At 46.0% G+C, this 20,289-nt stretch overlaps 1 protein-coding gene and 1 non-coding gene across 5 annotated transcripts; one reads left to right on the top strand and one right to left on the bottom strand.

The window, feature by feature from the left end:
• Positions 1-217: 217 nt before the first annotated feature.
• Positions 218-290, bottom strand: trnaa-agc. Its single transcript has one exon. It is a non-coding gene; the product is annotated as a tRNA-Ala (tRNA).
• Positions 291-295: 5 nt separating this feature from the next.
• Positions 296-20,064, top strand: brd8a (bromodomain containing 8a). 4 transcript variants are annotated; one of them, XM_042311442.1, is made up of 20 exons: positions 296-436; positions 1,227-1,323; positions 1,542-1,611; positions 2,947-2,996; positions 3,179-3,301; positions 3,647-3,727; positions 3,995-4,059; positions 4,462-4,604; positions 4,821-5,012; positions 5,151-5,238; positions 5,591-5,734; positions 6,050-6,183; positions 9,161-9,620; positions 9,769-9,806; positions 9,938-10,194; positions 10,295-10,387; positions 10,501-10,569; positions 12,965-13,247; positions 17,535-17,579; positions 19,370-20,064. In XM_042311442.1, exons 2-20 carry the CDS (start codon positions 1,244-1,246, stop codon positions 19,427-19,429), a joined length of 2,475 nt encoding a protein of 824 aa, XP_042167376.1. In that variant the 5' UTR covers positions 296-436; positions 1,227-1,243; the 3' UTR covers positions 19,430-20,064. The 4 variants fall into 4 exon arrangements, with proteins under 4 accessions (XP_042167376.1, XP_024253568.1, XP_024253570.1 ...); XM_024397800.2 differs by lacking the exon at positions 296-436 and adding an exon at positions 469-571; XM_024397802.2 differs by lacking the exons at positions 296-436; positions 5,591-5,734 and adding an exon at positions 469-571.
• The last annotated feature ends 225 nt before the right edge of the window (positions 20,065-20,289 follow it).

Raw genomic sequence — 20,289 nt, 5'->3', positions numbered from 1 at the left:
TCCATTGAGACCAGGTTTCTTTTGCAAGGGAGCCCTGCATTTTACAATTACACAACAAATAACAGGAAATACACCTGAAAATAATAATACAAAGAGAATAGAGAAAAATAAAGCACACTCATGAAAAACAATCACATTTCTCAGCAAACTGGCTTTCAACATACAGAGAGCAATTAAAATAAATCCAAATAGTTTTTTTGTAAATTTACAAAACAGTTGGAGGATGCGGGCATCGATCCCGCTACCTCTCGCATGCTAAGCGAGCGCTCTACCATTTGAGCTAATCCCCCGATATGTCAGTGTTTGACCTCGGGACAATTTAACCGTGTAGTTATTTGACTCGTCGCTCTGCAATGCTGTACATATAATGCAAAGAAAACATGAAATAGCTCAGACAATGTACATATAATTATAGTTCTACACAGCGGCAGCCACAGTGAGTCTACGCAAAATAAATATTTTCTCTTTTTTAAATCTGAATGATCTAACTTGGTTTACTGTAGACCTAGTGGGTGGGTGGAGTGAGTACAGTATCTGCTGTATAACAAGAAGATGGCGAGCGGGGTTGGAAGTGAGTAAATGAGCCTGTTGTCAAATTATATGATTTTTAATGCATGGCAACCAGATGTTCATGAGTCGTTTGCACTATAGTCTTGTGGATGATGTAACGTTACACGGCATTGCAAATCGGTGAATTCTTAATAGCCTACCCATGCTGGCATGAGCTTTGAATGAATGGCTCACTCTTCCCTTCTCGCTAGACAACGTTAGCTGACCAGTTAGCAGAAGCTCGCTAGCTAGCTATTCTAAGTCACTAGCAAAATATTGCTAGTAGGTGCTTGTGCGGAAGTTCATCCTTCCGTATGTCTGATTAGAAAGGCGTTGAGATTAGTGCTTCGTGACTTTTGAAACATTCGTAGGGCATTTTGTAACAGCTCTCAAGATGGTAGCTAGCTTTAGGAAGCGCAACATTTATTTTCACCCCTCCTCCATACATGGCTTTGCTTGGTATTCAGTGTGGCCTAACCGCCTCAGCTATTTATCTGAAAGTTTATTTCATAATAGTTGTACCTAGTTGACAACAATGGGTTTTGTTTTGCAGGATCCTGGGACATCCTGACCTGTAAAATAGGATGTGATTACCAGAAATTGTATTTTTTGAACATTACATGTCCTTGTACTGACTCTGTCCATACCCGTACTTCCCCTCCACTCCTTATCTGCAGAACACAAGTTGCTCTCCATGGGGGCAAAGGAGCCGTGGTCGGTGAGGGAGAAGCTGTGCTTGGCTACCTCTGTCATGAAGAGCGGGGACCAGAACTGGTAAAGCAGCACACGTTTAGGCCTACATCATGTTACTGTTCCTATGTTTTTGGACAGACCAGTCGAATCTAAGCCAGCCACCAACTTTCAGTAATGGAAACATGCATTCGTCCATCTGTCACACAATTGATAATGTGAGAAAATATTTTGGAATAGAATTGGTCAGTTGAATAGGAATTGTGATTATGCAATAATAGGATATCTATCCATACCCACAGGGTGTCTGTCAGTCGAGCCATCAAACCATTTGCAGAGTCAGGACGACCCCCTGATTGGTTCTCACAAAAGGTAGGATATGCTCTAATAAATGAAAACCATGAATAATCAAGAACCTGATGATAGCATCTGAAAAATATTTGCATTTGGTGCCCATGATGAATCAGTAACCTTATGGACAGGGGTTGATTGTGTGAGAGAGGTGGCATGGGTCCTTTGCATTAACTCTACTTTCCCTAGCACGGTTTGTTTGCCATCAGTACATACAGTGGGGCAAAAAAGTATTTAGTCAGCCACCAATTGTGCAAGTTCTCCCACTTAAAAAGATGAGAGAGGCCTGTAATTTTCATCATAGGTACACTTCAACTATGACAGACAAAATGAGAAAAAAAATCCAGAAAATGACATTGTAGGATTTTTAAATAATTTATTTGCAAATTATGGTGGAAAATAAGTATTTGGTCAATAACAAAAGTTTATCTCAATACTTTGTTATATACCCTTTGTTGGCAATGACAAGAGGTCAAAAGTTTTCTGTAAGTCTTCACAAGGTTTTCACACACGCAAACTTCAGACGGGCCTGGACATGTACTGGCTTAAGCAGGGGGACATGTCTGGCACTGCAGGATTTGAGTCCCTGGCGGCGTAGTGTGTTACTGATGGTAGGATTTGTTACTTTGGTCCCAGCTCTCTGCAGGTCATTCACTAGGTCTCCCCGTGTGGTTCTGGGATTTTTGCTCACTGTTCTTGTGATCATTTTGACCCCACGGGGTGAGATCTTGCATGGAGCCCCAGATCGAGGGAGATTATCAGTGGTCTTGTATGTCTTCCATTTCCTAATAATTGCTCCCACAGTTGATTTCTTCAAACCAAGCTGCTTACCTATTGCAGATTTAGTCTTCCCAGCCTGGTGCAGGTCTACAATTTTGTTTCTGGTATCCTTTGACAGCTCTTTGGTCTTGGCCATAGTGGAGTTTGGAGTGTGACTGTTTGAGGTTGTGGACAGGTGTCTTTTGTACTGATAACAAGTTCAAACAGGTGCCCAAAATACAGGTAACGAGTGGAGGACAGAGGAGCCTCTTAAAGAAGAAGTTACAGGTCTGTGAGAGCCAGAAATCTTGCTTGTTTGTAGGTGACCAAATACTTATTTTCCACCATAATTTGCAAATTAATTAATTAAAAATCCTACATTGTGATTTTCTGGAATTTTGTTTCTCATTTTGTCTGTCATGGTTGAAGTGTACCTATGATGAAAATTACAGGCCTCTCTTGTATTTTTAAGTGGGAGAACTTGCACAACTGGTGGCTGACTAAATACTTTTTTGCCCTACTGTATATGCAGCCTGTTGAAATAAAGGAAATAATTGGCTTATCTTCTCTTTTCCTATCTCTCTCTTTTTCTTCTAGCACTGTGCCTCCCAGTACTCAGAGCTCCTGGAGACAACAGAGACCCCAAAGTGAGCACAGCAGTTTTCTGTGTGTGGCTGGATTTGTGATGGTTCTGCTGTTGCATTTCCTATGATCAGAGGGGGGTTGGAGAACATGGGTAGTATGTTAGTGTGAAGGGGGAGGCATTGGATTATGGATAACATGATCTTGTCTGGATGGCTTATGTTTATGGCACGGTATCTCTCCCCAGACGGAAACGTGGTGAGAAAGGTGAGGTGGTGGAGACGGTGGAGGATGTGATCGTCCGCAGGCTCACGGCAGAGAGGATTGATGAACTGAAGAGACTGATCAAAGACACACAGGAGAAGCACAGGTACACATATTGTGGCAGGTAGGTAGCCTAGTGGTTAGAGCGTTGGGCTGGATCGAATCCCCGAGCTGACAAGGTAAAAAAAAACTGTCGTTCTGCCCCTGAGCAAGGCAGTTAATCCACTGTTCCCCGGGCACCAAAGACATGGATGTCGAATTAAGGTTACGGAAAACACGTCAGTTGAATACATTCAGTTGGACAACGGACTAGGTCTCCCACTTTCCCTGTGTGCAATCTCTGATAGAGGGACAATCTATTCAAGAGACTATAATGGCCTTCAGTAGATTTTTTTTCTGCTACTTGATTGACCCAACTCTGATGTCAGTTGTTGACCTGCTGCATTCACAGGAAGCTGAAGACCGAGGCAGAGCTGATCCAAGCCGGGCACCTGGACTCCAAGCTAGAGGATCTATGGGGAGAGATTGTGCAGTATGACCCTTTTATCTGTCAGCCTCTGTTACCATTTCTTTATCTATTTACATTACAGGAGGCTGCTGAGGGCTCATAATAATGGCTGGAATGGAGTGGATGGAATGGTATCAACCACACGGAAACAAGGTGTTTGATACCATTCCATGAATTCCGTTCCAGCCATTACTATGAGCCTGTCCTCCTCAATTAAGGTGCCACTAGCCACCTGTGATTTACATGTATATTTGCATTTTTCTGAGAAGCTTGACTTTCTGTGCCTGTCAGGAAGAAGAAACAGGAACAGGACGAGGCAGACATGAAAAGGAAGGTCACAGACACAGCCTATCTAGGTAACAGATAACCCACTTCATGCACACCACCAGCTGCTTTTGCCTGTAGCTTTTCTTAATCTACTCAGTAAATATAACCATATTTTCTGCTATTGCTCCATGGGCACCCCTTTGTATATGTCTCACTCCAAACGTTGTAAAACACAATATACCAGATAGTATACAGGTTGATGAAGATGTAGTTATGTTTCTTCAATGATTCAATAAACCCACAGGGGATGTTGAAATAAAAAAAACATCATGCCAAGGGGTTTGGATGAGGAGCTCTATCAGAAAGTATATCGAAGGCTGAGATAGATGTGTACACAGCCACAAAGGTGGTCAAAGTGAATAGTAGATCAATTGTAGTGTGATTGGTCAAACTAAGAACAGTCTCACCCCGCCGCCCCACCCCCCTTCCAGCCAGACAGGCGGTGAAGAACACCCCTAAAAGAGTGCCCAGTGTGACCGTGCGCTCTCCCCTGGGGTGCGGCTCGCCAAGCCTCGAGTTCTGCCAAGGGGACACACCCCAGAGCACACCCGAGGACCCCAGCACCTCAGTGACTGTGAGTCCCTGTCAGCTACAGGGGAACGGGGCAGGGGCAGGGGCAGGTAGAGAGATGATTGGAATTCAGTAGAAACATTCTTGATTTGATATCAATTAGATGTGGTGGAACGTGCTACACAGAATGCCTTTTCCTCAGCCTGCCTGCCTCTCCTTTGCATGTTATTCTCCCCCTGTTCCCTTTTCCCAACTTCATTTTCTCCCCTCCTCTCTGTAGGCACCAGGAGTAGCAGGGTTCATGCCCCTGACTGAGGCCTGTGGGCTGGGTGGTGCAGAGTCAGGCCTGGGCCCTCTTCTGGATGAATCCCCACAAAAGAAGCTCTTGGGCCAGAAAGCCACGCCGCCACCATCCCCTCTCCTCTCTGAGCTACTGAAGAAAGGCAGTCTCCTACCCACAAGCCCCAGACTGGTATGTCTGAGAGGAAATAGTATTCCATAGAGATTGTTCACTTTCATAAAATGTAACTACCCAGAGCCATTTGAACATCTCAGACACACCGTCATATGAATCCTCTTGCAGCTACAGAGTGCTGTGTTTGTCTTATAGGTTGGAGATGGTGACCTGCCTGGTAATATGACAATAGCACATGACCTACAGCTCACAGGCTCTGTTCTACCTGGCAGTCTAGCAACAGGTACACACACTCACACTTATCAGTCCCTCCAGGACTTTGCAATTTTGCAATCACAACTTTTTTAGCAATATCAACAATTCCCCACATATTAAATTTGACCAATTACCATACTATTTCTGCTTAAAACTGTCTGATCACCACGATACAAAAAAGAGCTCGCAATTTTAACTAATCACAGCATTTTTACCGCATAAATTAGTTCAATCAAGTCAACAAACGTTTTCCCCATCTAATAGTTCAAATGTAGTATTGCTTAGCATTGCATTTTGATTAGATCAAGGCTCTGCCTGCTCTCTGCACGCTCTGTGTGTGTCCGTGTGTGTGTGTGTGTGTGTGTGTCCGTGTGCGTTAGGTGCCCCTACACTTTCTCGTCTGCTGGAGGCTGGGCCTCAGTTCTCAACTCCGCTGGACTCTTTGGCCAGCAGCACAGACTCCTCCAGTGTCCTTCTCACTGCTGCACCCCCCACTATGGACTCCCCCGCCTCACTACACACAGGTCTCTCCCTTCCTGCCTCCCTCTCTCTGCTTCTATACTGTACAATCACTGCCCATCCATCCTCTTCATTCTTTCGTCAACACCAAGCATCTCCTCTGTGTCTGCCATCAGATTGTGGCCATAAGTGTGTGATCAGTCTGTCACCTGAACATCAGACTCCTGTACATGACTTGTCAGTCCATCTCATCTTCTCCAACATGAAGCACATCCCCATGATTATGTCCTCAGTCTGCTGTCTTTACTCAGAGATTGGATTTGAATCATGTAAGGCTGTTAGTAATCCGTGTGTGTGTGTGTGTGTGTGTGTGTGTACAGGAGGGAATGAGGTGGGGGCCTCCCTGCCTTGCCCAGGGGATGGGACAGAAGAAGACCTAGTGACGGTGTCCTACATGGCAGAAGAATTGGACCTGGAGACAGTGGGGGACATCATCGCCATCATCGAGGACAAGGTGCTCCTTCTACGCCTCACACACCTAAAAACATGAGATGTGTTCGAATACCCATTCTAACATACTGTATACTAAAGTCGTGGCCAAAAGTTTTGAGAATGACACAAATATTAATTTTCACAAAGTCTGCTGCCTCAGTTTGTATGATGGTAATTTGCATATACTCAAGAATGTTATGAAGAATGATCAGATGAATTGCAATTAATTGCAAAGTCTCTCTTTGCCATGCAAATGAACTGAATCCCCAAAAAACATTTCCACTGCATTTCAGCCCTGCCACAAAAGGACCAGCTGACATCATGTCAGTGACACTCTCGTTAACACAGGTGTGAGTGTTGACGAGGACAAGGCTGGAGATCACTCTGTTATGCTGATTGAGTTCGACTAACAGACTGGAAGCTTCAAAAGGAGGGTGGTGCTTGGAATCATTGTTCTTCCTCTGTCAAACATGGTTACCTGCAAGGAAACACGTGCCGTCTTCATTGCTTTGCACAAAAAGGGCTTCACAGCCAAGGATATTGCTGCCAGTAAGATTGTACCTAAATCAACCATTTATCGGATCATCAAGAACTTCAAGGAGAGCGGTTCAATTGTTGTGAAGAAGGCTTCAGGGTGCCAAAGAAAGTCCAGCAAGCGCCAGGACCGTCTCCTTAAGTTGATTCAGCTGTGGGATCGGGGAACCACCAGTACAGAGCTTGCTCAGGAATGGCAGCAGGTAGGTGTGAGTGCATCTGCACACACAGTGAGGCAAAGACTTTTGGAGGATGGCCTGGTGTCAAGAAGGGCAGCAAAGAAGCCACTTCTCTCCAGGAAAAACATCAGGGACAGACTGATATTCTGCAAAAAGTACAAGGATTGGACTGCTGAGGACTGGGGTAAAGCTTGTCCGGAGAAGACAAGGTGAACGCTACCATCAGTCCTGTGTCATGCCAACAGTAAAGCATCCTGAGACCATTCATGTGTAGGGTTGCTTCTCAGCCAAGGGAGTGGGCTCACTCACAATTTTGCCTAAGAACACAGCCATGAATAAAGAATGGTACCAACACATCCTCTGAGAGCAACTTCTCCCAACCATCCAGGAACAGTTTGGTGACGAACAATGCCTTTTCCAGCATGATGGAGCACCTTGCCATAAGGCAAAAGTGGGTGGCTCGGGGAACAAAACATCGATATTTTGGGTCCATGGCTCGGAAACTCCCCAGACCTTAATCCCATTGAGAACTTGTGGTCAATTCTCAAGAGGCGGGTGGACAAACAAAACCCCACAGATTCTGACAAACTCCAAGCATTGATCATGCTAGAATGGTCTGCCATCAGTCAGGATGTGGCCCAGAAGATAATTGGCAGCATGCCAGGGCGGATTGCAGAGGTCTTGAAAAAGAAGTGTCAACACTGTGAATATTGACTTTTTGCATCAACTTCATGTAATTGTCAATAAAAAGCCTTTGACACTTGTGAAATGCTTGTAATAATACTTCAGTATTACATAGTAACATCTGACATAAATATCTAAAGACACTGAAGCAGCAAACTTTTTGGAAATTAATATTTGTGTCATTCTCAACTTTTGACCACGACTGTACATACCTAATGGGTATATACAACCTACTATATACGATTAGTTAATTTTAGTATACTGTACACAAACGGTATCCTTTCAGTTGAGCATATTAGCGCTAAGTCTGTCTACCGGAAGTTGATGCTGTTGCTATGTAATCTTTTGACAGCTTGTTAGCATAACAAATTACGAGCTAGACATTTTACGACTTCGGGTGTGTTAGTAAACTCAATCTGGAGTGTCAGAGAGCATTCTGGGCACTCGTAAATTCCGAGCATTGTCAGCTTGTCCGTTCGTAAATTCCTGAGCGTTTCCCTCTCGGAGTGTTGAGTGCACACTGGACGTCCCGGCCCGAGGAGTAGGGTTGATCCGAGCGTTTCCCTCTCGGAGTGTTGAGTGCACACTGGACGTTCTGGCCCGAGGAGTAGGGTTGATCCGAGCGTTCGTTCTGACCATCACAATGGCAGTCAAGCACACAAACTAACTGGCTAGCTACTTCCAGACACAAATGAGAGAACACCTCACTCGCCCTGGCAGAGCTGGTTAGTCTGTTTTCATGTTATCCAGAGCGTTGGTGACTGTAACTGTGCTGCTGAAAACAATTTAATTAAGCTTTTTTTGCCAACGTTTACTGACATATTCAATGGGTGTTGAGCGTTCGTAAATTCATCAATTATTCTGCACTATACCACTTAGCTAGGAATGACGTAAATAATCAAGTTAATAAATGTTGGGTAGTTAGTTAGATATCATATAGTTAAACCGGCAAGTTCGATGTATTAGTAGCTAACTAACTTTAGGTATCTAGCTAACATACCGGTACCTGAAATGATATGCTATGTGGTGCGTAAAGGATAGCGTAGCCAACAAACTGTCAGCCAACACAACTTGTAGCATAACTTAGCTGAAAAGTCATTACTTTATTACATTGCTCAACATTTTCTTAACATTTGTCATAATTAGTTAAAGCATTGCATTTGTATCCGCTCTCATCGGATTTGGGCTGCATATTTTCTGCCATTGTCTTCTAATCTGAAAACGTTGTGAAGCCACGCCCAGTTTGGGAAGAATTGCATTAATAGTGAAATAGTGTCCACTGCTTGTATACTTCGTATTTTGACAAATGTAGAATGACATCCGGGAACTTTTGGCATTCTAACTATATCCATATTATGACCAATAAGCATACTAACTATATCCATATTATGACCAATAAGCATACTACATACTCAATTTACATCACAAATAGTAGGGTTAGTGCGGTTAGTATGAGTATTCGAACACAGCTACGGAATGATACTCAACTGTTCTGCCTATAAAGCCATAGTGATATCAGCCTCCTCTCCTTAATAACAGTACATTTTAAAGGTTTTCCTGAGGTGTCTTTACAGTGACAAGCTGTGACCTGTCATCCTACAGGGTGATGAGAATACTGAGGCTTTGGATGCGGCTGCAGTGGAGGCTGCTCTGTCCCTGTGTGAGGAGACAGGCCATGCCCTGTCTGGCCATTGGGAGCCAGGGCCCTTCAAGTCCCCTGAGTGTGACCGTTCTGGGGCCTCACACCTCTCCTCCCTCGCTGGCAGTCTGGAGATGAAGAGGGAGGTCATGCAGTTAAGGGGTGGGACCTCTGCATGTGACAGCCAGGACAACTGTCCATCAGGGTACCCACATCCCCTGGGCATCAGCGGCCTTCCTCCCTCCTCCTCTTCCTCCTCCTGCTCGTCTATGATGCTGGAGCACAGCCAGGCTATTGGGGCTCGTCTGCAGCCTGGGGCCATGGGCGGGGCCGATGGGGAGGGAAGCCCAGTCTCTCCCCACGCCACCATCAGGTGTGAGAGTGAAGAGTGGACGCAGCAAGGAGCTGACACCCCATATGCAGGTCACTCATAGCCCTGGCACATCAGACTGACAGTCATACACAGAGGCCCAGACACCTGCCTTGGGCACAAGCTCTTGAGTAAACACGTTTGCCATCTGTTCTCATCATCACTTCCTGTTTCTCTTTTCACTTTCTCTTTCTCCCTCAGACTCCGAGGATGGCCCCATGACAAGAAGACATTCCAAGGTACACCTCGCCCTCACTGAGGAGAGAACAGGCTTGTGCTGCTGATACCTGTTGTCCTTGTGTTAGAACCTGAAATCCACTGTAGATATATCCAACTCACTCTCTCGCCCTCTCTCTCTGAACCTGTGTAGGACGTGAAGGAGGAAGAGGGGGTGAGCGACGGAGAGGAGGGGAGTGCCTCAGAGACTAAAGAGGGCCTGGATGGGGATGGGGGGGATGAGGAGGGGGACGGAGCAGAGGCCTACCTGTCTGAGGCAGAGGGGGAGACCGAGCTGGAACCCCCAGCCAGTGAGAGTGAGGACGGTTACAGTCTGCACACAGCCTCCTCCTCTCTGCAGCTCCACACCACTGCAGACTCTATCCCCAGCAGCCCTGCCTCCTCCCAGTTGTGAGTCACACACACACCACACATACACACACACACACACACCACCAAGCATGTCTATATCTGGTCAAAACTCCCTCTCTCTTTTTCTCTGTCTATTCAGTTCAATGTGCAGTGAGGACCAGGAGGCTAGACAGGCTCAGAAAATCTGGAAAAAAGCCATCATGCTGGTATGGCGTGCAGCTGCCAATCATAGGTAAGAATCTCACTCATGGAACCCCGGGCTATAACAGGATCCTGCCTGCACCATGCTCCAGGCCTCTCATTTCAGCTTTTGAAAGTGATATATTTGCTGTGTTCCTGATGCAGGTATGCTAATGTATTCCTGCAGCCTGTGACTGATGACATTGCCCCGGGGTACCACAGTATTGTTCACAGGTAAGCACTGACATAGGGAACAGGTAAACACTGACCACTGACACAGGGAACAGGTAAACACTGACCACTGACACAGGGAACAGGTAAACACTGACTACTGACACAGGGAACAGGTAAACACTGACTACTGACACAGGGAACAGGTAAACACTGACCACTGACACAGGGAACAGGTAAACACTGACCACTGACACAGGGAACAGGTAAACACTGACCACTGACACAGGGAACAGGTAAACACTGACCACTGACACAGGGAACAGGTAAACACTGACTACTGACACAGGGGGAACAGGTTTACACTGACCACTGACACAGGGGGAACAGGTAAACACTGACCGCTGACACAGGGAACAGGTAAACACTGACCACTGACACAGGGGGAACAGGTAAACACTGACCACTGACACAGGGAACAGGTAAACACTGACCGCTGACACAGGGGGAACAGGTAAACACTGACCGCTGACACAGGGAACAGGTAAACACTGACCGCTGACACAGGGAACAGGTAAACACTGACCACTGACACAGGGAACAGGTAAACACTGACCACTGACACAGGGAACAGGTAAACACTGACTACTGACACAGGGAACAGGTAAACACTGACTACTGACACGGGGAACAGGTAAACACTGACCACTGACACAGGGAACAGGTAAACACTGACTACTGACACAGGGAACAGGTAAACACTGACTACTGACACAGGGAACAGGTAAACACTGACCACTGACACAGGGAACAGGTAAACACTGACCACTGACGCAGGGAACAGGTAAACACTGACCACTGACGCAGGGAACAGGTAAACACTGACCACTGACACAGGGAACAGGTAAACACTGACCACTGACGCAGGGAACAGGTAAACACTGATCACTGACACAGGGAACAGGTAAACACTGACCACTGACACAGGGAACAGGTAAACACTGACTACTGACACAGGGGGAACAGGTTTACACTGACCACTGACACAGGGGGAACAGGTAAACACTGACCGCTGACACAGGGAACAGGTAAACACTGACCACTGACACAGGGGGAACAGGTAAACACTGACCGCTGACACAGGGAACAGGTAAACACTGACTACTGACACAGGGAACAGGTTTACACTGACCACTGACACAGGGGGAACAGGTAAACACTGACCGCTGACACAGGGAACAGGTAAACACTTACCACTGACACAGGGGAAACAGGTTAACACTGACTACTGACACAGGGAACAGGTAAACACTGTCTACTGACACAGGGAACAGGTAAACACTGACTACTGACACAGGGAACAGGTAAACACTGACACAGGGAACAGGTAAACACTTACCACTGACACAGGGAACAGGTAAACACTTACCACTGACACAGGGAACAGGTAAACACTGACCACTGACACAGGGAACAGGTAAACACTGACTACTGACACAGGGAACAGGTAAACACTGACTACTGACACAGGGAACAGGTTTACACTGACCACTGACACAGGGGGAACAGGTAAACACTGACCGCTGACACAGGGAACAGGTAAACACTTACCACTGACACAGGGGAAACAGGTTAACACTGACTACTGACACAGGGAACAGGTAAACACTGTCTACTGACACAGGGAACAGGTAAACACTGACTACTGACACAGGGAACAGGTAAACACTGACACAGGGAACAGGTAAACACTGACCACTGACACAGGGAACAGGTTTACACTGACCACTGACACAGGGGGAACAGGTAAACACTGACCGCTGACACAGGGAACAGGTAAACACTGACCATTGACACAGGGGAAACAGGTTAACACTGACCACTGACACAGGGGAAACAGGTTAACACTGACTACTGACACAGGGAACAGGTAAACACTGACCACTGACACAGGGAACAGGTGCTTTCTTTGCTGGCTTGGCCTTCCCATTCAGTCTATCTGTCGGACAACCTGACCACGCTCCTCTCTCCTCCGCCCCTCTCTCCTCCGCCCCTCTCTCTCCTCCGCCCCTCTCTCTCCTCCGCCCCTCTCTCTCCTCCGCCCCTCTCTCTCCTCCGCCCCTCTCTCTCCTCCGCCCCTCTCTCTCCTCCGCCCCTCTCTCTCTCCTCCGCCCCTCTCTCTCCTCCGCCCCTCTCTCCTCCGCCCCTCTCTCTCCTCTGCCCCTCTCTCTCCTCTGCCCCTCTCTCTCCTCTGCCCCTCTCTCTCCTCTGCCCCTCTCTCTCCTCTGCCCCTCTCTCTCCTCTGCCCCTCTCTCTCCTCTGCCCCTCTCTCTCCTCTGCCCTCTCTCTCCTCTGCCCCTCTCTCTCTGCCCTCCCCTCTCCTCTGCCCCTCTCCCTCCGCCCCCTCTCTCTCCTCCGCCCCTCTCTCTCCTCCGCCCCTCTCTCTCCTCCGCCCCAGGCCCATGGACCTGTCCACCATTAAGAAGAGCATTGAGACCGGTCTGATCCGCACCACGGCAGAGTTCCAGCGGGACATCATGCTGATGTTCCAGAACGCGGTGATGTACAACAGCTGTGACCATGACGTGTTCCACATGGCCCTGGAGATGCAGAGGGATGTCCTGGAGCAGATCCAGCAGTTCCTGGCCACACAGCTCATCATGCAGACCTCCGAGTCTGGCGTCAGCGCCAAAAGCCTGAGAGGCCGGGAGAGCACCCGCAAGCAGGACCCCTCGGACAAGGTGTTCTGCTCATTGGGACGGCAAGGGGTAGTGGGTCTATAGATAAGAATGAGAGGAGAGAGTGGGGGAGAATGGAGAGTCCAGGAGAGGAAAGGAAGGTGAGGATTTGGGGGTGCAAGGAGAGCCAGATTAGGGGTCCGTTTAACCTCAGAGGAAAGGAAAGGGCACAAGTCTCTTACCATTGGCAGGCAGCAAAACACAGTGTCCTAGATTTTATATGGGGCACATGTAAGTCAGCCATAGTGTTTTCTTAATACATGATCTGTGCTTCACTGTTCATTTTATCCATTTCCCCATTGATATCCTTCACTATTCACTGTGAGTTGTCATGGATGGAGACCATACGGTTGGTTGGCTTCATGGGTTGGATGGTGTTAAACTCATGATAGTAGATAGGAACCCGACTCCCTCAGATGTATGTCTGGTAATACTGTTGAATTGCATCACAGACAATGACACAAAATAGTTGAAACATGCACTGCTCCCATACCTGTGCATATATAAACTCAGCAAAAAAAGAAACGTCCCTTTTTCAGGACCCTGTCTTTCATAGATAATTTGTAGAAATCCAAATAACTTCACAGATCTTCATTGTAAAGGGTTTAAACACTGTTTCCCATGCTTGTTCAATGAACCATAAACAATTAATGAACATGCACCTGTGGAACGCACGTTAAGACACTAACAGCTTACAGACGGTAGGCAATTAAGGTCACAGTTATGAAAACTTAGGACACTAAAGAGGCCTTTCTAATGACTCTGAAAAACACCAAAAGAAAGATGCCCAGGGTCCCTGCTCATCTGAGTGAACGTGCATTAGGCATTCTGCAAGGAGGCATGAGTACTGGAATGTGGCCAGGGCAATAAATTGCAATGTCCATACTGTGAGACGCCTAAGACAGCGCTACAGGAAGACAGGACGGACAGCAGATCGACCTCGCAGTGGCAGACCACGTGTAACAACACCAGGCGCAGGATCGGTACATCCGAACATCACACCTGCGGGATAGGTACAGGATGGCAACAACAACTGCCCGAGTTACACCAGGAACGCACAATCCCTCCATCGGTGCTCAGACTGTCCGCAATAGGCTGAGAGAGACTGGACTGAGGGCTTGTTGGCCTGTTGTAAGGCACTGACGAGTTGTCGTTTTGTATCACCAGGGGTGATGGTCTGATTCGCGTTTATCATCGAAGGAATGAGCGTTACACCGAGGCCTGTACTCTGGAGCGGGATCGATTTGGAGGTGGAGGGTCCGTCATGCTCTGGGGCGATGTGTCACAGCATCATTGGACTGAGCTTGTTGTCATTGCAGGCAATCTCAACGCTGTGCGTTACAGGGAAGACATCCTCCTCCCTCATGTGGTACCCTTCCTGCAGGCTCATCCTGACATGACCCTCCAGCATGACAATGCCACCAGGCATACTGCTCGTTCAGTGTGTGATTTCCTGCAAGACAGGAATGTCAGTGTTCTGCCATGGCCAGCGAAGAGCCCGGATCTCAATCCCATTGAGCACATCTGGGACCTGTTGGATCGGAGGATGAGGGCTAGGGCCATTCCCCCTGGAAATGTCTGGGAACTTGCAGATGCCTTGGTGGAAGAGTGGGGTAACATCCTCATCTCAGTCCATGAGGAGGAGCAGTACTTAATGCAGCTGGTGGCCACACCAGATACTGACTGTCACTTTGATTTTGACCCCTCCCCCTTTGTTCAGGGACACATTATTCCATTTCTGTTAGTCACATGTCTGTGGCACTTGTTCAGTTTATGTCTGTTGTTGAATCTTATGTTCATACAAATATTTACACATGTTAAGTTTGCTGAAAATAAACGCAGTTGACAGTGACGGGATGTTTCTTTTTTTGCTGAGTTTAGGAACAACGTGAGACAAAGGTCACTGAGTCCACGCAGTTAAATTTCTCACAACTCTCAATCTGATGCATACCTGACACACGCACACTTTCTTGTCCATCCTTTCACAGCCTTTGTGTCTGTTGGCTTTTTGTGTATTTGTGTGGGTTTGTGTGCGTGTGTATTTTGTGTGTGTGTACCTCAGCTTGTTATATAATGTACAGTGCCTTGCGAAAGTATTCGGCCCCCTTGAACTTTGCGACCTTTTGCCACATTTCAGGCTTCAAACATAAAGATATAAAACTGTATTTTTTTGTGAAGAATCAACAACAAGTGGGACACAATCATGAAGTGGAATGACATTTATTGGATATTTCAAACTTTTTTAACAAATCAAAAACTGAAAAATTGGGCGTGCAAAATTATTCAGCCCCCTTAAGTTAATACTTTGTAGCGCCACCTTTTGCTGCGATTACAGCTGTAAGTCGCTTTTGGTATGTCTCTATCAGTTTTGCACATCGAGAGACTGAAATTTTTTCCCATTCCTCCTTGCAAAACAGCTCGAGCTCAGTGAGGTTGGACGGAGAGCATTTATGAACAGCAGTTTTCAGTTCTTTCCACAGATTCTCGATTGGATTCAGGTCTGGACTTTGACTTGGCCATTCTAACACCTGGATATGTTTATTTTTGAACCATTCCATTGTAGATTTTGCTTTATGTTTTGGATCATTGTCTTGTTGGAAGACAAATCTCCGTCCCAGTCTCAGGTCTTTTGCAGACTCCATCAGGTTTTCTTCCAGAATGGTCCTGTATTTGGCTCCATCCATCTTCCCATCAATTTTAACCATCTTCCCTGTCCCTGCTGAAGAAAAGCAGGCCCAAACCATGATGCTGCCACCACCATGTTTGACAGTGGGGATGGTGTGTTTAGGGTGATGAGCTGTGTTGCTTTTACGCCAAACATAACGTTTTGCATGATTGCCAAAAAGTTCAATTTTGGTTTCATCTGACCAGAGCACCTTCTTCCACATGTTTGGTGTGTCTCCCAGGTGGCTTGTGGCAAACTTTAAACAACACTTTTTATGGATATCTTTAAGAAATGGCTTTCTTCTTGCCACTCTTCCATAAAGGCCAGATTTGTGCAATATACGACTGATTGTTGTCCTATGGACAGAGTCTTCCACCTCAGCTGTAGATCTCTGCAGTTCATCCAGAGTGATCATGGGCCTCTTGGCTGCATCTCCGATCAGTCTTCTCCTTGTATGAGCTGAAAGTTTAGAGGGACGGCCAGGTCTTGGTAGATTTGCAGTGGTCTGATACTCCTTCCATTTCAATATTATCGCTTGCACAGTGCTCCTTGGGATGTTTAAATCTTGGGAAATCTTTTTGTATCCAAATCCGGCTTTAAACTTCTTCACAACAGTATCTCGGACCTGCCTGGTGTGTTCCTTGTTCTTCATGATGCTCTCTGCGCTTTTAACGGACCTCTGAGACTATCACAGTGCAGGTGCATTTATACGGAGACTTGATTACACACAGGTGGATTGTATTTATCATCATTAGTCATTTAGGTCAACATTGGATCATTCAGAGATCCTCACTGAACTTCTGGAGAGAGTTTGTTGCACTGAAAGTAAAGGGGCTGAATAATTTTGCACGCCCAATTTTTCAGTTTTTGATTTGTTAAAAAAGTTTGAAATATCCAATAAATGTCGTTCCACTTCATGATTGTGTCCACTTGTTGTTGATTCTTCACAAAAAAATACAGTTTTATATCTTTATGTTTGAAGCCTGAAATGTGGCAAAAGGTCGCAAAGTTCAAGGGGGCCGAATACTTTCGCAAAGCACTGTATGTGAAGACAGCCATGGCAACACTCCAACCTTGTGTTCCTCTCCAGTTTCTCTAGCTCTGGCTGGTAGATAGCAGGAAAGAAGGTCATGGTTTAGGGAGTCAATCTATTTTCAATTTAGCGGGACAGATCTCATTTTTATTGTAGTATTTGAATTTTGCTATGCTACAAAATGTCATATTTGGTCACATGGTACATATTGTCACTGGGATGTTTAGATTTGGTTAATCACAAAAAAATGGCTCCAACAATCTCTTCATAATCCAAATGAGGAATTGGTTTCCCACCTGTTTTAAGAAAAGAAGTTGCCTCAGTTCTTGAACCACTCCTGTGAGATGGGTTCTGTACCTGCTGCTCTATGTTTGCCCACAGGGTTATATTGTATACAGTATTTATAGTGTCCATGAGTGGTGGTGTGCATTTATTTTATACCCTCTCTTGGATGGGTCTGTATCTTTTTAAGTGGGTGTATGTAGTTCTCTGTTGTCGGGATGGGTGCTCCACTGCTCCTCTTCTTTCCTTGATTTCTGTGTGGGTGTGTCTTTGATCCCTCTTTCTGACTGTATCCTTTGTCCTCTCACAGGACAGTGTCCCCATGGCCTCTCCTGCCTTCCTTCTCTCTCTCTTTGTAAGTACCCGGTCTGCAGTTTATGACCTGTCAGACTACAGCTGGGGTATTCACATTCTGCAGCTTATGACCTGTCAGACTACAGCTGGGGTATTGACATTCTGCAGCTTATGACCTGTCAGACTACAGCTGGGGTATTGACATTCTGCAGTTTATGACCGGTCAGACTACAGCTGGGGTATTCACATTCTGCAGCTTATGACCTGTCAGACTACAGCTGGGGTATTCACATTCTGCAGTTTATGACCTGTCAGACCACAGCTGGGGTATTCACATTCTGCAGCTTATGACCTGTCAGACTACAGCTGGGGTATTCACATTCTGCAGTTTATGACCTGTCAGACCACAGCTGGGGTATTCACATTCTGCAGCTTATGACCTGTCAGACTACAGCTGGGGTATTCACATTCTGCAGTTTATGACCTGTCAGACCACAGCTGGGGTATTCACATTCTGCAGCTTATGACCTGTCAGACTACAGCTGGGGTATTCACATTCTGCAGTTTATGACCTGTCAGACTACAGCTGGGGTATTCACATTCTGCAGCTTATGACCTGTCAGACTACAGCTGGGGTATTCACATTCTGCAGTTTATGACCTGTCAGACTACAGCTGGGGTATTCACATTCTGCAGTTTATGACCTGTCAGACCACAGCTGGGGTATTCACATTCTGCAGCTTATGACCTGTCAGACTACAGCTGGGGTATTCACATTCTGCAGTTTATGACCTGTCAGACCACAGCTGGGGTATTCACATTCTGCAGCTTATGACCTGTCAGACTACAGCTGGGGTGACCTTGACATTCTGCAGCTTATGACCTGTCAGACTACAGCTGGGGTATTCACATTCTGCAGCTTATGACCTGTCAGACTACAGCTGGGGTATTGACATTCTGCAGCTTATGACCTGTCAGACTACAGCTGGGGTATTGACATTCTGCAGCTTATGACCTGTCAGACTACAGCTGGGGTATTCACATTCTGCAGCTTATGACCTGTCAGACTACAGCTGGGGTATTCACATTCTGCAGCTAATGACTGGTCAGACTACAGCTGAGGTATTCACATTCTGGCCGTAGGTCACACAAATCAAATTCAAATCAAATTTATTTATATAGCCTTTCTTACATCAGCTGATATATCAAAGTGCTGTACAGAAACTCAGCATAAAACCCCAAACAGCAAGCAATGCAGGTGTAGAAGCACACTGCTTGAATCAACTTTTTCAACGTCATTTCAATGAAGTTACGTTGAGCCAACGTGGAACAGACGTCTGTGCCCAGTGGGTAGTATTTTCATTTCTTACACTCCCCCCTCTCTCACTCGCTCCTACACACACATGCAGGCATATAGCAAAAAAAAACCACATTGGCTCACTTTCACTCACACTAGCATTTTGGTTTGTAATTTGCATTGAATCTAAATGTTTTTAAAATGTTACCTTAACTGACTTGCCTAGTTAAATAAAGAACAAATTCCTATTCTCAATGTCAGTCTAGGAACAGTGGGTTAACTGCCTTTTTCAAGGGCAGAACAACAGATTTTTATCTCATCAGCTCAGGGATTTGATCTTGCAACCTTTCAATGCTCTAACCACTAGGCTACCTGCTGCCCCAGGAACCATGTTTCCTTTAATTTACAAACACAAAAGTATGATGGCCAGTCCATCTGGTGTCCATGTTACAGGTGTGAACGACTGTGTTTTCCAGGGTGATGGCTAGTTTTTCAAGCTTCTGGTTGCTTTGGACCAGAGTTAACCCATCTCTTCTCTGTGCCCATCTATACAGGATGGGGGCACCAGGGGGCGCCGTTGTGCCATAGAAGCCGACCTGAAGATGAAGAAATAAGCCGCAGGGAAGCAGCTGAAGACTGGAATACGTCTGATTGGTGTCCTCCGTGGTCATGTCCCACTTGATTACGCTAACGAAGGACACCACAGTCGGGGTCAATGTCGTTCCATGTCCTGTCACTTCAATTGGACATGGCGTGTCTCGCTGAGAGCCATTCCTGAATTGCAGTTTAGAGAACGCAACGAGAGCTGGGCGATAGACAAAAATCCATATCATGATAAATAGAATACGTTTATAACATTAATGTGCAGCAGTTCTTTATTACCTTAACTACTAGTACTTTGAATGTTGTAGCTATCAATTGTTCAATTTAACTATCACCCATATTAGCAGACTCATTTAATTTCAAACTTCACATTTCTCCAGTATAGGCTTCTTATCGTAATGAAAGACATGAGCAAAAAGTCCACGATAAGTGGTCGGTTCAGTCGGTGTCGATCATTTCCGGTTTATCTTCCCAGCTAAACTCAAACCCAGCACTGAGAATCACTTATTCCCCTACTTCTGAATGTGTCAACAGAAAACATATAGACCTTGCATTGTGTATGTCAATTGTTTTGAAGTCCTCTGTATAGTATTGTACAGGCATGTCCCTTGTGTACATATGGTGACCCAATAAATATTTGTCGCAAGATTGTGGTTCTCCAACTCAAAGCAAGTAGTGTGTGATTTAAAAAATAAATAAAAAATAAAGTATAATCCTTAGTTGACATGTCCCTTTTTGGACTTAAATTAATGATATCTATTGATTCTTGAAAAATAACTTAAATGCCTAAAATCAAATCAAAGGTTATTTGTCACGTGTGTGAATACAGTGAAATGCTTACTTACAGGCTCTAACCAATAGTGCGGAGAGA

Source organism: Oncorhynchus tshawytscha, linkage group LG33, assembly GCF_018296145.1.
Source record: "Oncorhynchus tshawytscha isolate Ot180627B linkage group LG33, Otsh_v2.0, whole genome shotgun sequence".
Lineage (NCBI taxonomy): Eukaryota > Metazoa > Chordata > Actinopteri > Salmoniformes > Salmonidae > Oncorhynchus > Oncorhynchus tshawytscha.
The sequence above is the reverse complement of the archived record's forward strand: the minus strand, read 5'-3'. Positions and strand labels throughout refer to the sequence as shown.